Source organism: Falco naumanni, chromosome 5, assembly GCF_017639655.2.
Source record: "Falco naumanni isolate bFalNau1 chromosome 5, bFalNau1.pat, whole genome shotgun sequence".
NCBI classification, from domain to species: Eukaryota; Metazoa; Chordata; class Aves; order Falconiformes; family Falconidae; genus Falco; species Falco naumanni.
Window position 1 is genome coordinate 82,988,811 of NC_054058.1, and position 27,789 is coordinate 83,016,599.

The 27,789-nt window shown below is 37.4% G+C and overlaps 1 protein-coding gene across 5 annotated transcripts in view; it reads left to right on the forward strand.

Moving 5' to 3' along the window:
- PTPRZ1 (protein tyrosine phosphatase receptor type Z1) overlaps positions 1 to 27,789 on the forward strand; it is a 144,812-nt gene that overhangs the window by 97,192 nt on the left and 19,831 nt on the right. For 3 of the 5 annotated variants that reach the window (XM_040596358.1, XM_040596359.1, XM_040596360.1), the window contains exons 11-15: positions 4,827 to 4,870; positions 7,456 to 11,029; positions 14,687 to 14,831; positions 22,054 to 22,145; positions 25,453 to 25,538. In XM_040596358.1, coding sequence (XP_040452292.1) covers positions 4,827 to 4,870; positions 7,456 to 11,029; positions 14,687 to 14,831; positions 22,054 to 22,145; positions 25,453 to 25,538 — 3,941 coding nt within the window. The remainder of the gene's footprint in view (positions 1 to 4,826; positions 4,871 to 7,455; positions 11,030 to 14,686; positions 14,832 to 22,053; positions 22,146 to 25,452; positions 25,539 to 27,789) is intronic. The other 2 variants (XM_040596361.1, XM_040596362.1) reach the window with 1 other exon arrangement.

Consider the following 27,789-nt stretch of genomic DNA (forward strand, 5'->3'; position numbering starts at 1 on the left):
GCATTTCAGAGTGAAGGTCTGATATTCTTATGCTTTTTTACACTTATTGTTAAAAAAATGAGAAAATACAATGCAAGGGTACCTATGAGACATAACAATGCAAAGATATAGCTATACAAAATATGAACAGGTTACATAACTATGAAAATCGTATTTTTGTGTTTTCTGTCACTTCAGCATTTGAATATGTTTCCTTAATGTTGTGTCAAAGCTAATTAATGTACATAAGTATATTCTTATCCTGAGTTTTCTTGTTTTAAAATAAAGTATTGTAGAGGAGAGTTAAATAATCTGCATATCAGAACTGTACAAACACCTGAGGGTTTTTTTCAAATTTCAGGAAGTTTTGAAAATTTTTAATAGTTTCAGGTCTACCGAAGGTTTTTCATGTAGTTTTCCAAAAGCTTCAAAATTGAAGAAGATTATTTCAGGTCAAATGAAACGTTTCAAGGATATTTTAAGTTTTAAAATAAAATTTAAAAGAGGGAGAGGTTTATAAATAAAAATCAAAAAAAAAAGAAAATTTTGCATGTTTCAGAAAAACTGTTTCATTGGGATCTTCCTATCTGAAATGGACACAAAGTTATTAAATGTACTTTGTGTTTTTATTTTGACACTACCACAGTGATACATCTGAAAGCATTGGATAAGGAAATTTCAGGGGAAAATCCTACCCGTGTAATTAATATGATTACTATGGGTGTACATTGCTCTATAAATAAGTTTCATAGATGCTGTCTTAATCCTGGATACAATTTTAAAATATGGGGGAAAAAAACTTCCATTCATTTCTAATACTAGTATTTGCATACTTACTTTCACTAATTATTTACATCTTCATTAACTGTTGCAAATATTGCAATTATTTTCATATTTAATATTTTAATATTGAAAATATTGAACAACAGAGATATGAGAATGTAGATATATAATGAGCAAGATTTGTTCAGAGCAACTTGATGGTTACAACTATAACTTCAAATTGGTTTTGTGATCTGCTTTATAGATCTTGAGGCAAAAGGTGATTTCTTGGAGCTCCTGCTTGTGAATTTATGAAAGAAAAGTTATCTTCACCATGAAGACATGAAATAAAATTGACTCACATAAAGCATAAGCTAAAACTTTCATTTTCAAGAATTAATGAGTAAGCCAGTTAATTAAGATGGAATTCACGGCAGTCACCTCCAGATCAGTTAATCTTCACGTTAAGAGCTGACATGAGGCATAAGTCATGCAGAAGCATTAGATGTGCCCTTTCCCAGTAAGAATTCTGCCTTTGGTGTGGCCACTTTTAATGGGGGAAGATTCAGTACACTGTGCAACATAAATGTGGTGTTCAGAAAGCTCATGACCAATTTTTTAGCCTTGTCCCTTTGAGATGCTTGCAAGAGAGAGCATTTCTCATGCCTTCTCCCACCCTCCCTGGGTGCCTCCAGTATGTGGTTAGTCAGAGCTCTGCGGGTTCCAGGTGATCCACAGACCAGGTTTACACCTTGTTCCCATCAGGGCTGTGTAAGAGGAAGGACTGACCTCTTTCAGGCGATGCTCTCTGCCTCAGTTAATGGAAACCTCAGGAACTCTGTGATGACATATCCTTCCAAATGATCGTAGTTGAAATCTCTGCTCTTTGGGCTTTTCCTAAACTGTGCAGAGTGGCAGTCTTTTATCTTGTGATACGGTGTGTATGCACATCAGAAGTGTTTCCAGTTAGTCACCCTTTAGAAAAAGTCATGGGATGCCCTACATGTGTAGCTGCACCGTGTCCACTGAAAATGAAGGGAATCATGACCATAGTGTTTTAGTCAGCTTTGATAAAAGTCCAACCTTTCTTTACCAATTTTTCATTTGCTATTAGAACTGGATTTTGAATAACTATCTGAATGTGTGCTTTGACTCTCTAGGTAACATCAGTATAGCTCTGAAAGTCCTGCAAGTAGTTTGTTGTGTAGTTAATGCCGGTGTTACTTTCATGCTTTTGCTGACACAGGAAGTGAAAAATAAGAAAATATATATCTCCTCTCATCTTCCTTTGTGTAGACTTCAGTTGGTGTTTATAAAAAAAAACATGCTGTGATATGGCTTTCAAACACTGTCTCCTGCATGGCAGCTCATGCTGTCAGCAATGCTTTGTGAGGAACTAACTATGCAATTTGTAATTTGTCTTCATGACTTTTGTCCTAAAAAACACTAAGCATATCTTAAATGTTTCATTTAGGGGATGCTTTTTTTCTAATTTTGTACTGATAAATGTAGAAATCTAAAAACTGATTTAATCAGAAGAAACAAGCTTTACTTTTGTTCTTGCCATGCCATTTATTACGTAAGACAGTACAGAAATGAAAACAGTTTATGTTGTTCATGTTGTTCTACAATAACAAATCAGATTGTTTTAAGACATTTTTTTAAAGATTTGCATTGAAAAGAAATGTAGGGAAACAGTTACCTTTTTTGTCTTTGTTCTCTCATTTCTTCATCTGTCATTAATATGGACTATGAAAAGACCTCTACAAAACTTTCTAACTAATGATTTAATTATTTTATTTTAAAATGTAAGCTATAGAATAACTAATATGTGGTTCCAGAAAAAATAAACAAGCTTGTTCATCAACCTACATCAATGGGTTGTTTTTTGGAGGGTGTGGTTCTTCTCCTAGTTCGGGGAATGTTAGCAGATTTCTGTAATCTCCTATCAAGTCAAAATACCAGCAACAGGATTAACAGAACTTCTGTAAGTGTGTGTCTCTAATGCTTTTGACAAATACGTTTTCTGTGACCAATTAAATTTGAATAGTGTCTGTAAAGTGCCTGAAGATTTAGTGTTGTTAATATAGATTTAATATATATATGTACTCACACACATAGACAGGTAGATAGATAGATAGATATGTATGTTAATGCCTCTCCATGGAGACAACAGCAAGAAATTGTAGTTTTCTGCTGGTGGAATTTGAGACCACATACACTACTGTATACTCTAGCACAATCAGCACATTTTATTTTTCTGATTGAGTCTGATTAAAGCTCAATTCAAGAATAGTGACCACAGAAAGAATGGTTAGAATTTCTCTGTGTTAAAAACATTTTTAGAGAAGTCAGTTGAGTATGTAATACATGGTATGGGTCTACTGTGGGAAGACTTTCAAACTACTGTCTAAATATTTGATTTATGTCATTGAGAAGCCAGGGAATATCATTATCTCCTCCACCCCTTCCTCCCCTCTGCTCCCCTCCCCTCCCTGCCCCGGAGCCTCCTAGGCTACCAGGACTCAAAGGTAAGATAATTTTTCTCTATCTTGTTAATGAAAGGTTAATTCAGTACTTGGTATTTTCTAAATGTTTGTAACAAAAGAATAATATATGAAGATTTTGTGCAGCATTGTTTAGTCAAAATTTGTTCCCATGCTATAATCTACAAAAAAACCTGTATGAACTTGTTAGTTTGATAAACTTTATCTAGTGTATGTTGCATATAATACATGTCTGAATTTGTTTTGAAAGGTAGATATGGACAGACCAAAGAAAATACAAATTAAGTCATAAATGGCCATCTGACTTTGCAGAGATGAGAAGTATAAAGATGGCATCTTTATACCAGTGTATAGAGGAAACTTCATTTGAGAATTGTAGAGGAAATGCAGACATGGAGCTTTGTGTGATGCTGTTGTTAGAATTGCTCCTCAGGCTGAGAGACTGGCATTTTCGCTTTGTGCAAATATACCTCAGAATACGTGCTATCACTGGTGTACAGACAGCACTAGAACACTGATTTGGAGAAAGCTTTAGAAGGATGCAGAAAGGAAACTGACATTTCTGAGGACCAAAGGAGCAGTAAGATGCATTAGCGCTGTGGAGGGAGTATTAGATTTCATCACAGGAGACCTATGGCAGTTCCTACCAGAGGTCTGTAGGTTTCTTGCAACCTGCTTCGAAGCCTCTCTTGCTGACCACCATCAGAAGTATAATACTGGATTTGGATTGGAGCAAAAAGAGAGAGCAAAGCTGAGAGACTACCTCTAAACTTAAAGAAAGGATTTTCACCTGGGCTGTAGGAGATTCGTTCCTTGATCCTGTTTCAGCTGTTACTTATTTAGGAAAAGTGCAGAGGCCTCAAAAGCCTTTAGAGTAGTTCTTCACAGAGCACCCAGTACCTGTTTACTGGGGACTTTTTGTGGGATGTGGCACAACTGGGTTCATGTCCTTACACGAAATCAAGTGGAGTGGGAGTTTGAAAAAGGCCTTAAGCACTGGACTCCAAGAAGGGTAGGTCTCTTTGGTCTGCCCTGACAGAGGCAGGCAGCCTGCTGCATGCTGGATGCGATGGCATGGCTGTTGCGTTAGTACCTAACTCCAAGCCTGGGTGCGCAAATGAGGAATTTGCTGTTATGAAAATTGTAGAACAGATCATTTTACAAGAGTATCTTTGGAGCTTTCAGATTAAATGTAGAGAAATGGTTGATTCCCAGACTTACCTTTTTTCTCTATCATGATTTTTGCATTGAATTGTATGTACTCATAGAAAACATCCTCATAAACTCGGTTGTCCCTGGCCGGGATGTGGCTCCTCAGTGCAAATTTAACACATGCTGCAGTATCAAATAAGAGCCCGGCAAGACTTGTGGCTGAATGTGTCCTGTCCAGATACGCATTGCTACCCTTAGAGCTAGTCCTCAACCCAGCTGGTCGGCCACTTCTCTAAATACAATCCTATAAGATGTCGTAGACTGGGTCTCAATAAACATATTAACTAATCAATTGAGTCCTTGCAGAATTAATAATTCTGTGAATTTAAAATGTTGGATGATATGGTGTGTATTTTTGTTTTATAGAGGCTGACCTCATTCCTGAACTGAATGAAACTGAAGAATATGAGGTATAGCATTCATTTATTTTTCAGAGAGTATTTCAAGTACATAGATTTCAACTAAATTGAGTTGATATTCTGTAAAGATTTACAAAATTATGTCACCAACTGAATGTATTATGTATGTGCATATACAGCCTTCTCTTTCAGCTATATTTCTCCCTAGATAACTCTAGAGATGCCTCACTATTTAGTTCTCTGGGGCTGGAGATACATGGAGAAGTAAGAGATATCACAGGATGTGTCTAAATATTTTTGAAAATGGGGCATCAAGTTCCTGTCACCTCTGAGTGAAGTCTGACAGAATTGTTCATTTAGCAGAATCAAAGCTGTCACCCAGCGTTAGGCTTTTCAGTTTGTTTAAAGACAAATCTGACTTGGGCTTGCTTATGGTGGTCTTAGCATGTAGTAAACTAAAGTAAGGGAAGAAGGCAGTTGTGCTGAAGAGTGACATTCGTGTGTGTCTGCTACCAGTGTGCTATCGGTTCAATTTAACAGTTATTCCAAAATTCTTCACGGGTCATGTACTTCTTGTACTCAAGTTAAGACTTAACAATATAACACAGTTTTGGATGTTTTTATGGTAACCTCTGCAGACGTCCTATTTGGTAACCATGTTTCTGGTGTCCCAGCAAGGAGAGAGCTGAACATATCATAGTGAAGTTTTTACAGTCTCTAATACCTATTTGACAACATGGACAGTTCCTTCAGTAAGACCTACATTTGTATCAAGTAGTCCCTCAGAATTTTTATTTTATGGTTTCGATCTCTGACCACAATATGCTCACTAAGTGGCAAGTCCTTGTTAGTTAGATAGTCTGTGCTTACCTGTCTACACTCCCTTGTACTTGTGGACACTGAGTAACCAATATAGAGTCACTTCTCTGTCGCTGTAAGCTGCATATCTAGGTTATTATATTGCATCTGTCAGGACAGTAACTGAGTGCCAGTGAATGTCACCTGATTTTTACTTGAACCAAGAAAGTTTAAAAGTGTAGGCATTGCCCTACAGAGAGTAGATTTTCAGAAATAAGGGCCTGTCCAGTCCAGTCCGGGTTTGACGACACACAGTCTAGGTGTTGCTGTCCTGGCATTTTAGGTATTTAGCCCTTGGAATGAAATCCAAACCTGAGAGTCATGTCTGAGGTACCCTACATTGTGGGAGTGCACCAGAGGGAGGTTCCTGGTGCAAAGGAGGGACTGCAGTGTGAAGCGTGTCTCTAGTCCAGTGGTTAAAGCCCTCACTCTGGTGAGACTGGATAAAAGCTAACCACTCCAGTTAGCCGAGTACCCTATTTAATAGTTTATTCAGCAGTGTTTCATCTTGGGCACTTTCTTTCAAAGGCTGTTGATTTTACATTCTTCTCTCTGCTGTGCCCTGTTCACTTCAGTGCAGGAGTGGGAGATCTACTCAGCCTAAAATAGAGCGGAAACTGAGGATTTCTTAGGCTGATAACTGTGTCCCAGTCTCCTATCTTCTGGATGTTTTCTCTTAACATTATGCTTTTGAATAAAAACAGGTGGGTATTGCCACCACATCACCAAGCCAGATCTTTGAAAGAAAAAGGATTTGCAGCTGTACTTTGTGAGAGGCTCTGTCCTGCTGGTGTCTCTTGTGTGATAGCCCTACATGTGCCTATCAAATCAAGTCCCTTCAGAAATGAAGATGCCACTCAACCTAGTTTGCAGAGCTGTGCTCAGACAGGTTTGGTTCTGGTGCAGTTCTAGATGGGGGCACAGCACAGAGCTGCAGGCACTGCTGTGTCTAGGTCAAAACAAAAATGCCTGATGAGCAGGCTGGATGCTTTCACATTACATTTTTTGATTTGGGGCAGGGAAAGTTGGAGAGGGGATGACAAGATTTGACATTAGATCCTCAAGGACTGCCTAAATCCTGATTGCATTCATTGTATTTTTTTTCTTTTTGGATCTGTCTGTAAAAGTCAAAACTCTTAACACAGATTTTTCACCCAGTATCATTGTTCATGTTCAGCAAAGGGCCGTAGCAGGGACTAGATGGTATCACTCACAACAGCTGTGAAACTGTTACAGTAATGCTGACCATCCTGAAACCTTCTTTTCCAGAAACTGTGAAGATTCAGCAGATTTAGGGACAAGTCATAAATATATTTTACAAATTCTGTTACTGTGACAATTCAGTCAACATCAGACTATTAGTACAGACTCTTAAGACATTCTGATAGCAAAACCATTTTTTCATTAATGGGTACTGCATATATGATTGCATTTTATTAGGAAAGAGGTAGAGCTTTTTTAATAAAGTAGAAAAATAGTGTGAGTGAGTGGGTTTTGTCTCTCAAACAGAGTAAAAGTAACAATATTTAACAAGTTGTGACACAGGATTTTTTTGTTTGTATTACAAATAAGTAGTATTTTCAAGAGAGAAGAGGATATCTGTTCTTGCAGCTAAATATTTTGCTTTAAGACCAACAGCCTTCTCAAGTGTTGTATTGTTTTGCCTCTCTTTTGTTTTTATTAAGCCAGGAAAATGTATTATTGCAGTTTTGGTTTTCATTTGTGTACAGTGTCTATAAACATTTTTAATTGTCTTCGGCTATGATATTTTTTCAAAGGATGAAGTTGATGAAAAGGAAACAGAGGTCGATGAAGAAACTGCAGTGATTCCTAGCATTGACAGTGCAAACCAAATGAGGAAAGATTTCCAGGTGACTACATCGAGCTACAGTCAAGAAAGAATGGGGACAAAACCCTATGAAACTAAAACAAATATATACTTAACAAGAGAAGAAGAATTGCATGGTAAGGATGTTTTCAAAGCAGTTTATTACCCTACATCTCCACCTGTTGGTGAAATTTCTGAAGAAGAGGAAGAATCTTTTATGGAATCCCAAACAACTACTGGAATTCCACCTCGACTCATTGACTCCACCAAAGGCGTAGAAGAAGAATACATATACCTTTCTTCGGGCACTGAACCAACAAGAATAACCACTACAGGCCATAGTGATGAAGGTTTCTTACTGTCTCCTTTTAAACCTCATCAGGAATCTGATGACTTTTGGAGTTCGGTTCTTACTACTTCTTCAGCACAGCTGGTTACAGAGGAGACCTCCCAAGAAGACACCCTTCCATCAGGAAGCCCAGATATAAACGTGCATGATGTTCTTTCCCAAGGCTCCATTAAGTATGTTTCAGAAAGTGTAGCACCCTCAAGCTCTGATGAGCCTCCAAAGCATACTTCCTCCACTGATGGAAATGTATGGTTTCGTAACGCTACAGATCTGACAACTCGATCTGTTGATACAGCGGATAGCAGGCAATTGTCTCAGACCAGTTACACTGATGCTTATGTAGAGGGATTAAAGCCAGCTACAGTGTCCTATTCCAGCAGTCCAGTGGTTTCACAAGACACTTCAGATGCGGATTTAGAGTTGCCACATTATTCTACCTTTGCTTTCTCCTCTGCTGAATTATCACCTCACTCTATCTCTTCAAGCTCTGGAGAATATGGTTCTGCTTCTGCTGCCAGTGAGGTACTCTCTCAGACAGCTCAACCAGTCTATAATGGTGAGATACCTCTTCAACCTTCCTACAGTAGTGAAGTGTTTCCTCTAGTCACCCCTTTATTGTTTGACTCTCAGATGCTCGACTCTACCCCTGCTACATCAGATAGTGATGTGACCTTGCATGCTACACCTGTATTTCCCAGTGTTGATGTGTCATTTGAACCCACCCTGTCTTCCTATGATGATGTACCTTTGCTTACATTTTCCTCTGCTTTCTCCAGTAGTAAAATGTTTCACCGTTTGTATACAGTTTCTCAAACGTTTCCACAAAGTGCTACTCCAGCTGTTGCCAGTGATAAGGTGTCCCTGCATGCTTCTTTGACATTGGCAGAGGGTGATACATTAATACAGCCAAGCCTTGCTCAATATGCTGATGTGGTGTCACATCAGACTACTCATGCTGCTTCAGAGACACTGATATTTGGTCATAATAGAACTCACATATTTTCTCAACCTGAACCATCCAGCAGTGATTTAAATATGCATGTACTATCTACAATGTCTGAACTTCCTTATGCTTTGTCTGGTAATGTGGGCTCCCTCCAAAGCTTTACTGTTTCCTATGACTCTGCAGAATTTGTGCATGATTCTGTTGACGTATTTCGTCAAGATCCTTTATTTAGCACCTATAACAATGTACTGGTACATAAACCTTCTTATGTAATATCAGAAGCTGATACCTTGCTGCAGCCTACACGCTCTCTATCTAGTGATATGGATTGGTCTGAAGCATACTCTGGTAGTGAGTCCCTTTTGCCTGATACAGATACTTTGATGGTACTTAACATTTCTTCCTCTGATTCCGTAGATGAAATTACCTATGAATCATCTGGGTTTAGTGATGTTAATAAGATGCTTCAAAAAGGTGATGTTATATGTGGAGATGAGAGAGAACTGCAAATTTCCTCTTCTTTAAGTGAAATGGCTTCCAATGCTGAAAGTAAAGTGATACCTGAACTTTCTACATCTGTTTCTAATAATGATGTAATTAAGCAGAATACGTCTCTGCAAGAAAGCCCACTTCCTGTTTCTAGCACAAAGGGAATCCTTCCAGTCTCTCTTGCTTTTCCCACTACTAAGATATTTGATCATGATATTAGTAGACTTACAGAAAATCACGTTTCCGTTCAGCCTTTGCATGTTACAACTCCAGCCTTTGATGACACTTTGCTTAAACCTATGCTTAGTGCAAGCTCAGATCAAGCTCTCTCTGCCCCTGCTTATAGCAAAATGTTATCCTCGACTCAGCCGTACTTTTATGAGACCTCAGCTACATTAAATAATGAAGCATTACTGCAGTCCTCCTTCCAATCTTCTGGCGATGGCACTCTGCTTAACACGGCTGCAGTTGTGCCTAGTGATCCAGTATTGGCTGAAAGCTCCAGGGTTCATAAAGATAGTTCTACATTTGACCAAATATTGCATCAAATGGCACCAGGTTCTGCTACAACTGAAACCATGCTGCATTCTACATCTGCACCTTCTGTTGCTGATATGTTGTCAAACACTTTTAGTAAGCCCACAGCGTCACTTCAAGGTATATCTGTTTCTTATGCAAGTGAGGAGTATGTTTCACCCAGTTTGTTTAACAGTGAAGATGTTCAGCAGGTTATGCCTTCATTGCACAGTAGCGATGTTTCATTCCAGCTGACCAGTTTAGAAAATACAAATGCCTTTCCCCCCCAAGCAGCAAATGCCGTAACAACTCCCTTCCTAACAGGTGATACGTTACCACATGTAGCTACTCCTGCAGACAGCCATATCTCTTCAAGTGTTTTTGAAAGAAGTGAGGCTGCCAGTGTCTCTTCAAGTTCTACACTTGGTTTTGATGCTGTTCATATGCCTGCAGTTGTTTCTGATTCTGACGTGTCCATTCATCACACTCTTCCTTTACCAAATGTACATATTTCTGTTATGGCTGTTTCTCCCAAAAGTGCAATCCCTGTAACTTTGAGTAGGTTGCTGGTTCCTTCTAGAGAATCCTCTGGGTTGTCTCCCAGTATCATGTCCAGTACCGATTTGTGGCCTTCTGTAGTTGAGGATGACTACGATGAATATGACGATGGCTTCCCTGTAAGTAACTGTATCTCATGCACTTCCCATAGAGAAGCTCAGGATATGATAGTAGAGGAACAAAATACAAAGGTAAACGATAACAAGGATCAGAGTAACCTAATTATAAGCTCACATTCTGAGAAACCTGAAGAAGAAGAGAAAATCTCAACTGCTGCGTCAGACGGTCAGATAAACCATGCCATGGACAGACGTAATTATACATCCAAACCGACTCTGACAGCGAGTGTGATACCCGAGAAGCACAACGACCCGACAGTTTTGGAGAATCACATTCAGACTGCTAGTGTCCCGTTGCAAAACACATCAGAGTCTAAGTCTTGGGCTGTTTTTACAAGTGATGAAGAAAGTGGTTCTGGCCAAGGTACCTCAGATAGCCTTAATGATAATGAAACTTCAACAGATTTCAGTTTTCCTGACCTTAATGAGAGAGACGCTGAAGGGGCAGTTGAAGCAGGTAATTCAGAATTAACTCCGGGATCATCACAGTCATCAGCCTCATCTGTTACTAGCGATCACTCATCAGTATTCAACATCTCTGAGGCAGGTTAGTTATGGATAAGTCTAATGAATACCATGGAAAGCTGTGAGGGGATACTTTTGTGCCATAGGGAATTAGAAGGTTTATCTACATACAATAAAAGGAGAACATAACCATGCCAGTGAGTGTGATTAAGGAAGCATTGGGGAGCAGGGGGTGCATGCTGAGCTGGCTATCTTGTGAATGCTACTTCTGGCTACTTAAAACTGCACCTGAAATACACTTCAGTAAGAAGATTCATACTCTGCTTTTGGATAGACGCAATCTGTCAGCAGAATTTGGGTGGCACACAGTCTAAAACTAGCATTTGTTTGAATGTTAATTGTTTAATTTTACCGTTAAAGGTTTAAGAGGGATGTAAGTTCTCTGTACAAGTGCTGCCCTTATGGAAATACACCAGAGGGAACCATGCCTCTGCCAGAGGAAACATACCTTTGAGATTCTGGGGTTTAACTTACAGGAGCACATTTCCTCATTTTTTTGTTTTGTATTTTCTAAGATGTATTGAGCAAGGAATAAGATGCTTCAGTTTGATTCTGATTCATCTTAACTCACAAAAACATTCATTTTCATTCTTACTTGGTATGCTACCTTCAGATTTCAATGAAATGCAGACTTTTTGTGCCAGATTTGCGTGTTTCCAAAATACTTAGAGCCAGATTCTCCTGTACCTGTTTATATTTAGTGCTCTTTTCCTATTTAGCCCTCTTAAAGTCAGCAAGAGTATTTGTGATCTGTGGTTCCAAGGATAAGGTCAAAAGGCAGAACTGAACCTCACATAGGTAAAAACCTGATAAAGTGTTTCCGTTGTATTTAAAATTGCATTGTGTAAACCTGAAGCATTCAGACACGTAATTTGCATTGCCTCTTGTTACATTATTGAAACTCCAAGAGTAAAGTCAGAAACCATCTACGATGTTTGAAAAAAACCAAACTCAAACTAACAAGGTTAAATTGGTGTTCTAGAAAATAAATGGAACTTCCATTAAGTACTCACAGTATCTGCAGAGGGCAGTATCATTCAACTAAACCGACTAAGGAATGAAATCCACAAAGCATGGGAAATTTTTAGCCCAGTCCTATAAATACAGAGTTAAATCACATGAGGTCATGTTACTCATCAGCAAGAGAATACTAATATGAAAAGGTAGTAAATTGACACTCCTGTGTAGCTGGGGCTAGTAGAATGTGAAAAATAGAAAATAAAAATTAAAAGAACGCAGAAAGCATACTGAAATTAGTAGGAGTCCTAGCAAGGTAGAAGTTATAAAACTGAATCAATAAGTGAATTAGTTCAGTAGGTAAGTAGTTATCACATTGTGTAATGTGCATAACATTTCCTTAAAATACAGCAAAAAGAATATCAGTATTGTAAAACCTATGTTACTAATGTGAATGGGTTACCTTAAAGGATTTATAGTTTGCATTATGGGTGTCATTTGAATTGTTACTGATAGTAACTCAAAAAGGATTATACATTAGTGGAGGAGGAGTACAACAGATTCAAGAGTTTGTCTTCTAGATATTATTGAAAGACACTATACAGTATCATTTCATGTACATTATTTTTTCCAATAAATGATGCCAAATACTGTCTTTTAATAAACAGAAAATTCAATGTGAGCATGTCTAACATGGTCTCCTGTAAATCAAAGACATCTATGCTTAATTCAACTGTAAAGAAATGAAACAAAAAAACACAAAACAAAAAAGAAACACTCAGCTGAGAACTTATTTACACATTGCAGTGAATTCACCAGAAATGGATGAAATATCTTCTTGTTGTGACCATTACAGAAAAAAAGTCATTTAATTTTTACGCAGTCTTTGTACTTATTGATGCATGTTTATGCCTGTTTTGAACTAGGGCTTTCTCCACAAGACTTCTATGGCTACCTAAACTTTTCAACTTAAAAAAATGTAAGAAAACTAATATAAAGAACTATGCAAAGGACCCAAAGTCATCAATTATTAGGGAGCAAATAAATCTACTATAGATGAGACTATCTGTTCATCCACCATCACTGGATTCATGGCCAATTGGGCAAGAAACCACTTTTCATTCCCTGTAGAAGGAATCCTAATCGGATTTGGTCATGCAGTTTGAAAGAACCCTGTCATCCCACAGATAAGACTGGGGTTTATGCTGTGTATTAGTCCAGAGTTGGATCAGCAAGTATGAATTCTTCAAATTCTTCCTGATCTCTCATGCATACATATAGTTTCTTCTGAAAACAATAGGAAATACTAATTTTAGCCTACTCACCAGAAACTCAGGGACAGATTTGCAGAAGCAACTTGTACGTGCATTTTTCCCACTGAACTACAGGATTTAAAGAGTATTGATTGATTTGGGTGTTACTTTGAACTGAAACCAAGAAGATGGCTGCAAGATCAGAGCCTAGACCTTTTTGCATGTAAAGCCCTGAAAGCCCCTAAACAAAAAGAAAATGGAAGCAAGCAGAGAACTGCCTGAAAGTCTGTACTGTGTGAAGCTGGTTTTGATTTTTGACATCCTATTTAGAACATGTGATTTGTTGTCTTCCCCCTCCCTGCCCCCAATCCAACTCCATTTTCTCTTCCCTTTTGTCTGGAAGTTTTTTATTCAGTGTAGAATTGGTCCCTTGAAATCCCAATGGAGTGCAGCTGATTTCTAGACAGCAAAATTTTGCTCCCATACAGAGCATTAATTGAATTAGGTCTGTTTCACAAAAGCAGAGAACAGTCTTAAAAAATCTAGGAGTTTAGTTCTAACAAGTGCAAAAGTGCTTATTTCTGTGTTTTAACTCATAGAATGGTCACAGATCACAGTAGATTGCACAGTTTGAAAAGAATCAGTCATCTTTTTTCAAAATCAAAATTTTAAAGTATTTACTTCTTGAGGTATGATGTTAAAAACACAGGATTGGTCTCGTCCACCATTGTGTTCCCTTATTTATTGAAATTATAAAATACATTGGTTTAATCTTCATACAGATTCCTATATACAAATATTTTTGCCACCCAGCATTACAAGGCTGACAGAAATGTAAAATCTAGACAATACCTTAGTTTGATCACCTGTAAAGATAGAAGTAGGAAATTTAATTCTAGCTCCAGTATAGTTGGGGTAGGAAGTACTGCAATTGGATTCAAAGGAAGCAGGATGTGCCTGTAAGGCGAGTTACAGAATGGGCAATGTATTAAATTACAGAAGGCTTAATTGTGGTACAGCAAGCAGGTAGAGACTATTGTCAGAAAATTTTCCTGTTAACCTATTAGCCAGAGAAGTGATCTGCTTTTTATAAGTGACAGTTTAATATCAAAATATTCTTTACATGTTCCAGTATTATATATTCAGATTCCTTAACTCAGTTGGCTTTCAGCTAATAAACAGATGAAAATAAAATACTTTCTTCTCCTATATTTTAACAACAATTTGCTGTTCTTACAAAGAGAAGTCTCCACTGCTGGAAGGCTGAGTCACATAAGCTTGAACACTTTGCTTTACCCTCTATCTGCTTATTTTCTGTAAGCTGGTTTGCAAATGTATACGCTTTCTGCAGTACATAGTAAAAAATAGAGGTAAGTGGTATTAAGTAGGCTCATTGTAAGACACATTCACTTGTACTGTGCGTTTCTCAGAATTTAAACATGGACTGTTTCAATTTTCTCTGACTGCAGAGGCAAGTAATATTAGCCATGAGTCTCGTATTGGTCTAGCTGAGAGTCTGGAATCAGAGAAGAAGACAGTTATACCACTTGTGGTCGTATCAGCCCTGACTTTTATCTGTCTAGTGATTCTTGTGGGTATTCTCATATACTGGAGGTAAGTTGATTTTTGGTTGGTTATTTTTCAGTTCTAAAGAGCTCTGATTTGCAAAATGTGATTGACGTTATTGAGCTGGTTTACAAGAGGGAGACTGGATCTTTTCTTTCACTGTGTCTTTGTCTTGTTCCCAGTGCTGCAGTGAGATGAAACTGACAAAATAAGGTGCAAAACAATTTTAAAGTCCAAAATGCTCAACTACAATTTTTTTGGGCGTGCAGCAAGCTGAACTATTGCAAATAGTTTATTTCCATATTGGGAGATTTTAGTAAATTACCAGTGATTATTAATGCCTAAAAGCCAAGAGACTTAACAGAGCACTGGGAAGAACAGGAAGGAGAATAAAAATTAATAGCATGGCACCAATCCTTTAACAGTTAAAAAAAGGTAGTTGTCCATTTAGGATAAGAATCTATGGTCCTCAGCAGGACTATGTGAATAAGCAATGTGGTACTGTAGCTGACACAGTATACAAGACAGAAGTAGGATAGTTTAATTATACTGTGATAGTATAAATGTTTTAAGATCACTTGCTGAGTAGCTCTTATGATGTTCTGTGATTAAAAAGTTGTTCTACTTTGTGATTCTGCCAAATCAAAATCTGTCATGTCATGTGGTGTCCGTGTCCCGTCCCGTCCGTCCCTCTCCCCGCCTTTCAAACCGTTCAGCGGGTAACTAAGGATGTGTTTCATGTGCACACACATGCTCAGGTTCCCTCAGGGGCCTGTTTCTCTGTGACTTGGTGAGAAAGTAAGAAAAAAAATCAGACCAAAGAGAAGTCAGAAAAAAAATCAGACCAAAGAGAAGTGATAGCTATAAGTCATGATAACATAATCAGTGAAGGCAAAAGACTCTATCTATACTGTGAAATAAGAGACCAGCTGGCATGGCACAGAGCTCTTCTGTACCGCTGAAGTCTCTCCCCTCACAGGCGGAAAAAACAGTGTGGCTGCATTCACATCACCTACTGGGAATGGTCTCTGCCCTGTGTTCACCCCAGACTGCCAAGATTGTGTCAAATAATGCAAGTTGGCCTGAGCTAAAAGCATACCTGGCATCCAGTTAGCCATATGACAGTATGTGGTAGTGCTCAAGCCTTTGGCTCTGTTTTGTTGGTTCTAGATAAAGCCAGAGAGTCTTCCTAGGGTCACGTCTACTTAAGCTCTCAAAGAGCTTTCAAAATCCACACACAACCCTAACACTTCCTCGAGTGTGCAGGTGGCCGGGAGGAAACAGTGGTAGTCCAGAAGCGCGGAAGTAAGTTGCAAAAACTTCCTGCCATAGAGATTCTTGCTGTTTGGTGATTCCCAGGAGCCTGATCCTGTTACTCCTTCTGCACTGCTAACACATAAACTAGCAGCGAGAAACAGCACCTTGTTCTTCTAGGAGCTGTACAAGCAAGGGAGAAGGCAGGCCCAAACATCTCATAGATGCTTCCAGAGCTTGTTTCTTCTTCCCCTCCTACCCCACCCCCTGCAATCCTGCTTAATTATTAATAAAAATTAAAAGACTGCCCTTTGCGAACCACTGACTGCTGTCATCTGTAGGGTATGATGTCAGGGTTGTGCTTACTGACTGTTCTTCTAGTCTCCTGACGCAGGTTTTCTGTTGGCCCACAGGGGGACAGGGTGGACCCTGGCCCTGAACAGACCAGCCTTAAGAAATTGAGTTCAAGCTTCCTGCGTTCCAGTCAAGTGTGCTAGTGAGTCAGACAGCCTTTGGCAAAATTAAAGAGAGTTTTGAGCAACAGATTTTCAGAAAGTTTTGTTTCTTCCTTCCAAAGAGGTAGTTAATTGCCGTAAGAATTGCACAACTCATTTCTTAGTTTATGTCTATTTGGATAATTATACTGTCTATCAAAGGATTTACAGCTAGCCACTTTCATATTGAGAACCTTTTCCTGTCTTTCATGTTACGCAACATGAACATTCATATTAATCTTCCAAAGGGTTTCATCCCTGATGCTAAATAGTATTCGAAATCTCTTCTATTTGCCAAAGAGCACCATCCATTTTAAGACCCAGATTGTACAGTGCAGTTCTAGTAATCTTACACGTTACAAGCTTGTTTTTGTTGAATAACATTGTGTTCATTTCATATTCTTCCTCTGGGAATGAACAATTCTGTAACACACATCTTTCAAAATAAAACAAAAATCCCATTAGCGGTAATATCTTCTTGACTTGAATTTAATCTTTTCTGTATTTCTTGTGTACTACAAAATAAAATATGGAGCTCTTTTTGTCTTAATCCTCAAGAAAATTCTCTTGGCATTATGATAACACCAGTAACATGTTTCTTATTTCAGAAGAATGAAACATGAACAGTATGTATTGTCAGTAGGACTTTGTAGCTCTCTTTCAAAGGTGCCAAGACAGTCACCTCTTTTTAAAGCCTGGGGAAAATCACAGTATTAACTTCATTGCTATGCACTTTTTATTAAGTCCAGAAGATATTAGTATAAAGTGTATAAGAATTTTTATGGTTAGATTTAGTTTATTTTCATATAATTGATGTAAGCTGCCAATGTTCCTTTTTATAATTTTTTTTATGTGGGGCAATTATTTTCAGTTATTAAAGTTAATAAAAAGTTTGGGTTTGCAAGAAGATACTTTATATTCCTTTGGCAACAGTACTCAAAAAATAGCTGGCTATTTGAGTGAATAGTGCTAAGAGTAGTTTCCACTGTTTACTAATTTGAATAAGCAAAGGGTGTGTTGAATATGCAAAAGGCATTTTATTTGATTTAAAAACCAAATAACTACCAAGACTGACAAGTTCCAGTTTCTCAAGATTAAAAAAAGGCAAAATTATTTTGTTCTTCACTTGAATGACTTGTATCAGAAAAATAATTCTGTACCATCTGTTGTTTGGGTTTGGGTTGTTTTTTTCTTACATGAAATTGTTAATCAGCACTTGAGGAAATTCCCCAATCTCTTCACTATCTCATTAGGCACAATTTCAATCTTTCTGTGATAAAATATTCATTTCTCTGACAGGGATGAAAACTTTTAATGGCAATATTGTCTAAAGATTGTCTAATTGCCCGTAGGAAAATACACAATTTCCAACTACTGTAGTTCTATGTATCTTTTGTAATTCAAGCAGTTTTCAAGCAATGTCATTTTCCTTTCATTTCTTCTTGATTATGATCATGATTATAATCACAGTGGAATAAGCAAGGAGAATCTTTTACCTGTTTAATGGCCTTGTTGTCCAGATAGATATTTTTTTTTACCACTTCAGAGGGAATTTTCTGTCCAAATCTAGTCTATCCATCTCTCTTGAGTTTCTATCTACTTGACTGAGTCCTTGCAGCAGAGATGCAGCAGGGATATTTGAATCTGCTTGCTTTGTTCTTTTCATTTCTGGATGGCTTCATCATTGCCATTTTACTGAATTAACCATACCTGGTAAGGTGACTGAAAATGAGAGTTTCTCTGTGCTAACATATAATATAATGGAAATTGCTTATGCATGTGCATGCTGGTTTTGAACAGTTCATAGGAGTGATCAAGGAAAATAAACCTGATGAAGTGATGTACAGGGAGAAATGTCAGGCTATTTGTGCAGATCAATTTTTATAATGATTATTATAAAAGCTTAGAAATAATAAAGTGGTAACGGCTGTCAGTGGGAGTTACACCATTCAGGATTCTTTTTCAACAGATATATATGAATCTTAGTGAGGCAGTAGCTCCAATAATATGAACAGCAGATTGCTATTGCAGTTCTAGCTGTATTTGTATCTATAGACATAATGAGTATCAGCTGGCAGTCTTGAAGCCTCCTAGAAGTTAGATGACAGCAGTGCTTTAGAAATGACCCGACCCAATGACAGAGAAGACCCTGAGCAGTCATTTGAATTTCAGTTTTCCTTTACCACCCTAAGTCTTTGAAACACAGCTGTCAGAGAGTGTTCGTTTCCTTATCCGTGATTTAAACTGATGCCTTGAGTCCTGTATTAGGTTTATGGGAGCAGAGTTGAGAACCCTCTTTAAGAATAGTTAATCTCACACATGCAGAGACACAGTAAAAGCTGATTTAAATTTGCAAAGGTCATACATCCATCCATGAAGGAAAAACTTCACAACTGTGTTACGCTGAATTATAAATAAGTGTTAATCAATTTTGAAAATTAAAATTTCAGCTGACAAGCACTTAAAACTTAATTTGAACCATTTAAAAATGGAGTCATTGAAATCATTGGATTCACTAAGGATCTATTTAAAGATCCTTTGGATCCGTAAGATCTTTAAATAAACAGAACCATTTAAAAATAAATTCTAATTAATGTTGTAAGAATACCTATTGGCAGATACCCTGTGAGCACAGAAGACCCTGAAACCTTCAGAGAAAGAAGTAATCGTGCCTCCAAGCCATCCTGGGCAAGCAGTGGGTGTGCAAACCCATCCTGTCACAGATGCGTCTTGCGAGGTTCAGCTCCCTTCCTCAGCTGACACAAGCGGTGAACACGCTGCACGCGTGCACCCTCGCACGCGCACACAGCATCATGCTGTGTTGCCTGCCTCGGTGACAATCCCAGCCAAGCTCTGAGCAGTCCCTACCCCAGGGGAGAAGTAGGCAGCACGTATCTTCAGCCAAGGTCCAGGGGCCCGCGTGCCAGAAAAGTGATCTGAGGCATGGTCTTGTCCCAAGTAGTTCTCATTTAAGTGGTCATTCAGTCTAGTATCCCTCCTATTAAACTGAAAAGCTGCTGCTTACCTTCCTGTACAGATACAGACACTGTAATTAATTCAGTGGCTTAGCACTATCTCCGTATATAAAGCATGTCTTCAAAGAAGAGTGTGGTGTCTAAATTACAAATTAACAGTTTTAGGTTGAAGATCTAAATGCTGCGATGAAAGGTATAAATTAAATAATCAGGTTAACTTTGAGTGATGGAACCTTTGTCTGGAAGTTTGAAATAGTCATCACTTTTCTCATTAACAAGTGATAATTAACAAGACATGATTGTTAACATTAGATTTAGTCATGAAGGCTTTCACTGCTGATGTAGAAGCAGATGGACTGCCTATTTATGAGTTTTATTACAGGTTAAGTCAACTGCTATGAATTTGTCTCCCAAATGTGCTAAGGGTATAATTTATTTTCAGCCACAATTAACTTGTTAAAGATTAAAGATACAGTGGCTCAGTGAAGGATAGTGAATGTATGGCCTATTATGAAGACATTTTAAGTACTGCTTTAGATGTGAAAGCCACTATGCTAATTGAATTCTTTTTAGCTCAATCTTTTCTTAAGCAGGGAGGTGACAAAACTCTGTGATGTTAGTCCATAAACTTTATGTATGATCATTGTTAATAGGCAGTAGGCATTAGAGGGAGGACATTTTTTGGGTTTAGGGCATTAGTGTCAGGCTGGTTGGCATGCTTGGTTGTTTGGTGCTGTTTTTAATAAACACAGTACATCAGCATTCACTGTGCCTAGCAGGCAGGACCAAACTTGCCAAAAGTGTTTAGTGATCTGAAGTACTTTGATACCTGCTTACCTCTCAGACATTCTGCACAGAGTCCTTAGATTAACTCTTTGAGTATTATGCTAGCATTGAGACAGCCTCTCTCACCTCAGCAGCCGCTAACTCTATGGGGTGCTAATGTATAGAGCCTCTTTAAAAATTAGAAAGATGTTCCCAAGCACATCCTGAATGTGTTCTTGGTCTGCATCCCAAAATTGCCATTTCTAAGTAAAAATAAGTACATAATGAATAGTCTTACTCCAAACACGTCATGCAAAGCCAAAGCTTCTCCGTGAACATCACAAATAGGTTTTTAGAGTATTCTAGCTGGGCTGCAAATTTAATCGTCATGTGAATCACCAGAACTATTTTGTGTGCCACATTTTCCCCTTTGACGTAGCTGTCTGCTTTTTCTTGTGTTTTAAGAGAATCTGCATTGTTCATAGACAGAAGATTCCCAATGCATTGCAAGAGTATGGGCATGTTTCCCACAGGCTTAATTCAAATAAGCTTACCAAAGGCTTGATGATCTACATTATGGTTCTGGAAAGAATGACAACATCCACATATTCCCTACTTATTTCTCAAAGTAGCTTCAAAATTCCTTTTTATGAGTAGTTTTATCAGTGCAGTGGTACGAGAACAGTACAGAAGAATTTAAAATAACAGTGATGACACAACATATCAATCGATCATACAATAGCTTCAACCAACAGCTTTGAAGAAGCAGAATCTTGTAAATAAAAGATTAATGAGATTCATATTTTCCTGATGCATATATTTCTTTTAAAATTTAATGATTACCAAATAATATTTCAAACAGATTAAGTGACCCAGAGTAAAGATTCTCATTAGCATATCTAATCATGTGGAGATTTTTTAATTAAGGAGGCTTTGCAATGCTTACAGCAGCAGTTGGTTATTTAGTACCTTGAATAGCTTGGACTCTTAACAGATGCTATTCTTATTATCCTCACATCTGGATTACAGCACAGATACAAATAACATTGTGGGTCATAGTTAAGGTTGATTCCATTTGTATTCATACTTCAGTGTTTTGGCAACAAAGCTAGCATCTTCTGGAGTTATAAATTCCACTGTTCCTGTTTGTCAACTTTAGGAAGTCCTCCTTGGTTAAGGTGTCCCTCAGTGTTGCAATTACATTATCAAAAAAAATGTTTAGCCCCAGTCATAGTAGTTTCAGAGCCACCGTTTTGTCTGTTACAGGGCGTGTTGTCTTTTTTTACATTTCGTTGTCTGCAGTTAGGATCTATTTATGAATTACCAGAACCAATCTTGTGCACTGCTCCATCTTCAGGCTAGCATAATCACATGAAAGGGGAAAGTAATTATGTGTGCGAATTTGGATAAGCAGGGAAGACAATGGCATTTTTTATACTTGGAGTTGTGCAGCATCTACAGTAGCTCCTCCTGATGCAGAGCTCTTCTTTCAGCTTTCACTATGACTGATGTGTGCTCTGTCTTCTGCCTCTTGTATAGGTAAAGATCCGTGAACTATGTATTATGCTGAGTTAATGTAGTATCTTCAAGTTGTATGCGTAGCTTGGTGGTCTTGGCAGAATATTTGTATTATAGCAGTAGTATCTGTCAGTCCGTGAAAACTAGTTTTCAAAACCATGATTTTCTTTCCTACTCAGTAATGCCAGAATTCCAAAAGGTCTCAGATAATGTGTTTTGGTTTGGGTTTTTTTGTAATGTTTATTTATTTTTCTTCCCTTCTAGGAAATGTTTCCAGACTGCTCACTTTTATTTAGAAGATAATACATCACCTCGAGTGATTTCTGCTCCTCCAGCTCCAGTCTTCCCAGTCTCAGGTATTTTTTGTCAACTGTTCTGTGGATTGGTGTTAGCTGTTGGAAGATGTGCTTTGTATGTGTCCATATGAATTCTTCTGTAACATCTATAAACCAGAGATTTGTACCCTCTTATACTAACAAGAACAGGTGCACTTGACATAGGCAGAGACTAGTATTACTAATATTCTCTCCTGTAAGTAACACAGAAGAGAAACATCCTCACTTTACAGAGTTGGCTCAAAGATACACTGTGCCTTCTGGCCATTTGAGATGTAGCCTCACTGGAAATGGCTGCTAGTGAAGATACCTGAGCTACACTCAATACCTCTAGTTCACTGTCACAAAGTAGATGATTACACCAGCAACATAGTCTGCTGTATTTCTGCCTTTAATTGAATTTGTCACCTATGTATAGAACATGACCTATTCTTTGTACCAGCAGGACCAATATATGCCTCATCTGTCTGCATTTCATTTGCAATTATGTTTTCTTTAGCTTACAGATTTTACTAGCATAGTTACTACAGGTAAAGTTCTCTGTGAGCCTCTGATAAAGATGATATACAAGTGCAGAATATTATTAGCATCTTCTGGTTCCATATCCACCACAGTTATTTGGAGAAACTCTTTCTTTTCTTTCCTCCTCAAAGAATACCAGAGGAGCCTGTGAAGCCCTCCCAGCTTTTTTAGTCTGAGTAGGATGAAAAGTACCTTAAATAGATTAATTCTGCAGAAGATCTCAGGCCATGTTTTCACCCATGAGAAAAGGATATATTGTTCCACAAGTAATCCTTCTGCAAACTGCTGTTACACAGGAGAATGGGTTCTCTTGAAATGGCTAAGGGAAGCAAAATCAGCCCTTGTGTAGATAACTAGTAAAAGCATTTAATTATATAAATCCCAAACATAAGGCTTCTGTTGTAAATTAATTGTAGGCATCATTAAATGCCTCTTGTATTGATTACCATTATTAGGAGATGGATAACTTTTTCTAAATGGTTAATAGGCAGGGATATATCTTGATCACAGAAAACATGATTATATGTGAATGTCAAGTGGCAATCATTGTAGGAAATCCCTGCTCTTACTCTCTGCCATTAATTATACTGTAGTACAACTGTATAATTTTCTTGCATTTTTTCCTGACCAGCTCACCGCAGGGAAGCAGTGTTTTCCATTGTCACAAGACAGAATTGCACTTACAGTTATTCTGAGTGCTTGAAATATGTGTTTCAATGCTGCAGGTTTTCCTTCTGAAATACTAATAAATATTAACTTAAAGAGAAAAGTGTTTCTACATGCCTGAAAATACATTAAATATGTTATGGGGAAAAGTTGCAAGCACTGCAGAAATATTTTTTTTTATTTTGCATGCAACAGATGTCAAGAGAGCAGGTTTTATGTTTTCTATTGCACAAGTGTTTCAGCAGTGTAGTTTTACAACAATTGAGACTAACTGCAAATAATACTGGCAAAGAGCATAGAGCAGGAAAAGCATTTTGTAACTGCTAAGTTTTAAATTTTTGTTATGATTATGACTAAAAGCACATTCAACAGATCTCATTATATATTAAGTTTTTCTTTTGTAGGGTTTCAGTAGCAGAGATAGGAGAATTGCAGTTGTTCACAGAAATTGCCCTGACACTTCACAGCATAATTGATGCATTGAGAACAAATAATGAATTACATTATAATAATGAATTAGGGCCCACTATTAACCTCTAAGTAGCTTGAAGTGATACCTGCCATCCATATATAAAATATATTCCTGGAGTCAGAAGTGACTGAATTGGGACCTTAGCACTGGCAAGGAAATAAAACAATAATTAGACCAAACCCGAGATCTCTTTCTCCCTTACTGGCCTTGCTCTTATGGTCATTTACCTTCCCTTTTGGTTTTGTGTTTGCAAATCACTAGAATAAACACTTTATTCCAAGTTTCATCTCCAAAGTGTGAAGACAGTGTTACACATTTGTTCAGCTTCTCTTAGGCTTAATAGGATAAATTCACTTTTTTTATTCAGATCTATTCATGTAAGTGGAAGACCAGATGGATCTCATATACAAATAAAAAAATTCTTGGTAACTGAAAACTAAAATTATTAAGTGGCCTAAATGCTGAACATCTGTTTCTGTAAATAACACGTCCCTGTTCAATGTTTTTGATGTTTCATTCTCATATAAACCGGTGATGAAATTACAAATTGTGAAATAGGCTTTAAAAAAATAATTATTCTTCAGAACCAAAACTAGCTGAAATAATATCATCCCTTAACAGGTAATTAACAGAAGAGATGACTTTGTTACGTAGCTTATTTGCAGGAAACAAGTTTAAAAGTCCCCAAGGTTTTTGACATTATCCCTAATGAATGTTCTACAGAAGAGTGTTTTGCTGTATTTGTGTAAAGTAAAAAGGAGATGTCCTGAAATATAAATAAACATCAGACAGAAAATTCAGACTCAGTATCAGGACCCAGAAGTTACGTAAATCACATATATTGGTTGAGATTGTAGATACTGTCTTTGTGGGTATCCAGAAAGTCTTAAATTTGAATCTTTCACTTAAAACTTGAAGTATAAAGCCTGATGTGAAAATTTGCAGTCAATACTCCCAGGATCTGAAATAAAATTATTATCAGTAGGTCATTATAGGATCATGGAGAGAATGGGGGGAAAAGTCCCTACTGGAAATACTGATGCAATAAAAGATGAAAATTAGTTATTGTTTCCTTTGGATGCCAATGGCAACATGCAACACATCAGTTAAAATTTTTTTACTGGCATAATGTTGCATTAATTTAGTAGGTTTGGGACTATGCAGCTAGTCCATGTGCTGTATCACGAGCCCCAGTGCAACACTAATCAGCCTAAAGTACCCAGACGGCTCTGCCCGATGATCATTCTTTATCAGTATTACTCAGCGCTCTGCTCCTACCCTCCCTTTGGTAGCAAACTGCTAATCCTCCCATTTCCCCTTGACTTCACAGAGAGTTCTGAGTGCTCTTCAATTTACAGATGAGCTCAGCTTCTTGCAGAATCAGCACCTTGCTTTTGCGTGCTTAAAGACAGAGCAAGACCTCGCAAGGCATTTTCTATATCTCCTTTCCAGATAGTCATTTAGAAATGTGCAAGTGTTAGAGAATGATTTTAGAAATGTTAATGGTGTTAAATAGTGTTCTTATTTTTGTGAGAGTTGTATATCCAAAGTCCATACTAAAAAATTTATTTCAGGATATTGTGTGGATTGCCTACATATAAACTTCTTTGTATGTCACTGGCTTTTTATTCTTCATAAATATATTTTTTGTCTTTTCCCACCCCTAAGATGATGTTGGAGCAATTCCAATAAAGCATTTTCCAAAACATGTTGCAGATTTACATGCAAGTAATGGTTTTTCTGAAGAATTTGAGGTATGGCTTTATGACGTCATCTTTCTTCTTAGCATATACAAATAATGTTAAGTTTAAATGCCTGGAAACACAGAACTGGGCATTACATTCTGACTTGGTGACCAGTTTCATAAATGAGTGTGAATATAAGTACTGTGAGCCCGGTAAGGACTGCTTATGCGTAAAGGCTATGGAGGTTTATAGAAGCTAACAGGACTGGGATGCAAATGGCAATGTTTATCACTGTGATAAAATAATAAATGAGTGTGTGAGTAAACTGTGCAAAGATAATGCAATCTGTGTGGTTGATCAGATACAGTTGTAGATCTAAAGCTTTTCCAACACTAATGCCAATTGAATTTTTCAGAAGCTACCCCCATTTGTATGTTCCATTTACAGAGAAAAAAAATGGAAGTAATAATGAGTACACGTGGCAAGACTTCTGATTAACAGGGGAGCTAATGTAGTCTTCATATGTGGTAGTGAAAGCCTTACAGTTCCTTTCCTAAAGTATATGGTTCATAATAAGAGGTATTTCAAAATTTTGAAACATGCTCTTATCATATAATGTTACTGTCACCATATATAACTAATGAACGTCATTGTTTTTCACATTCATATGCATTACAAGAAATTTGAAAATAGATCAATATATTGGTTCCTTGCAACGTTCTAACTTAAGCCACATAAAATAAACATTATAAACCCAAACTCTGTAATTAAAGCTGTGCTATTAAAAGCCTTCACAAGTGATTTCTAACAAAATTAGTCATTTGAGATGGAAACAAACTTTTTAATTGAGCTCTGTTAATTTAAAATGTGATTGTAATATTACTGCTGCAAAAACAAGAAGACTGAAAGTAAAAAAAAATCATAGTTTTACATCTTTTGGTTTTGTTTTTTTTTCCCCAGCCACTGTATTGTGATCTAATGGACCAAAAATACCATGTCATTCACCTAACCTTCCTCATCAGTATTTCTTCTCCAATTCATAGAACATTCAGAATATCCATCTGATTGTGGGACCAAACTTGTAAATACCTGTGAAAGTCCAGTACATGTTCATACGTTACATGTGCATACGCGCTGACAGGCCTGGGCTCCAGCTAGACTGGCTGTTAATAAGAGCTGATGCTGAAGGACTGTGTGTAAATACAATGGTAACAAAGTTCTTTCACCATCAGTGAGGGCAGCGATACAGAAATCAAATTGTTCATGCTAAATTGTTCTTTTCCTGAAATTGTTTTTTTCCTAAATAGCAGCAGTGATCCAGAGACCAAATATAGTACATCTTACTGAACTACACCTGCACCATCTGAAACATTTCATGCTTGTTTTAACTATTAAGAAAACCTCAGTGTCCTCATCATTCCTTGGAGATCTGTTCTGCTTTACAGCCTACCCTAGAATTAGTGTCCTGATCTTTTCTCTACATAAAGAACTTAGAAGACACGGAAAAACTGAAATATAGTCATTGTCTTTGCAGAGTCCATATATATTTGAAGTACAGGGGTGGTTCAAGTTTTTTATTTATATTGCTATGAAACAACTCATATTTGAAATTTTCAGACTGGTAACAACTTTTCATATATATATTTAAATAGCTGAACGTGACTAATATTAAAATAAATCCTAAAAAGTGTTGGGAAACATTATTATTATTATAGTACTTTCAGTGATGGTAGCATATTTCCTCGTTAAGTAATGTGGACCTTATAAATGCTTCAGTTTCCTGTCAGTTAATCAGTAAAATAAAATTAATTAACTTTGTGTGTCTTATAGACTTTGTGCCTGTCTTCTCAATCCTGTCTCTGTCTTTATAAAAACATTGGATTCATTGAGAAACTTCTGGCAGACTGAGGGCTGTAATGCTGTCCTTCACCAGAGCGCCATGAGTCTGTCTGAGCATCACACTGTCCTGCTCCAGTACAGGTTTTACAGCTGAATGCAAAGAGAGCAAAAGCATTCCCTGGAGAAGCTAATGCAATTATAAGGACCAATAACAAATCCAATGAACAGTTAAATATATAGATAATCTGGCTAAAGTCAGTGATGTTGCTCATATGTGTAAGCTTTTGCCAGCCTAAGGTGTGATATTAAAACTAAAGATAGGAAAACAGATGTCAGTATTTTAACAGGAAAATCACCTCTTGTTTCCTTTAAGAGTTATTTCAAAATATTCAGCTTTGTTGTTATTATGGAGATATATATTGCATGACCATAACTGTTTTCCATATAGTAATTGTAATTTATATAAACACTTTTATCCATT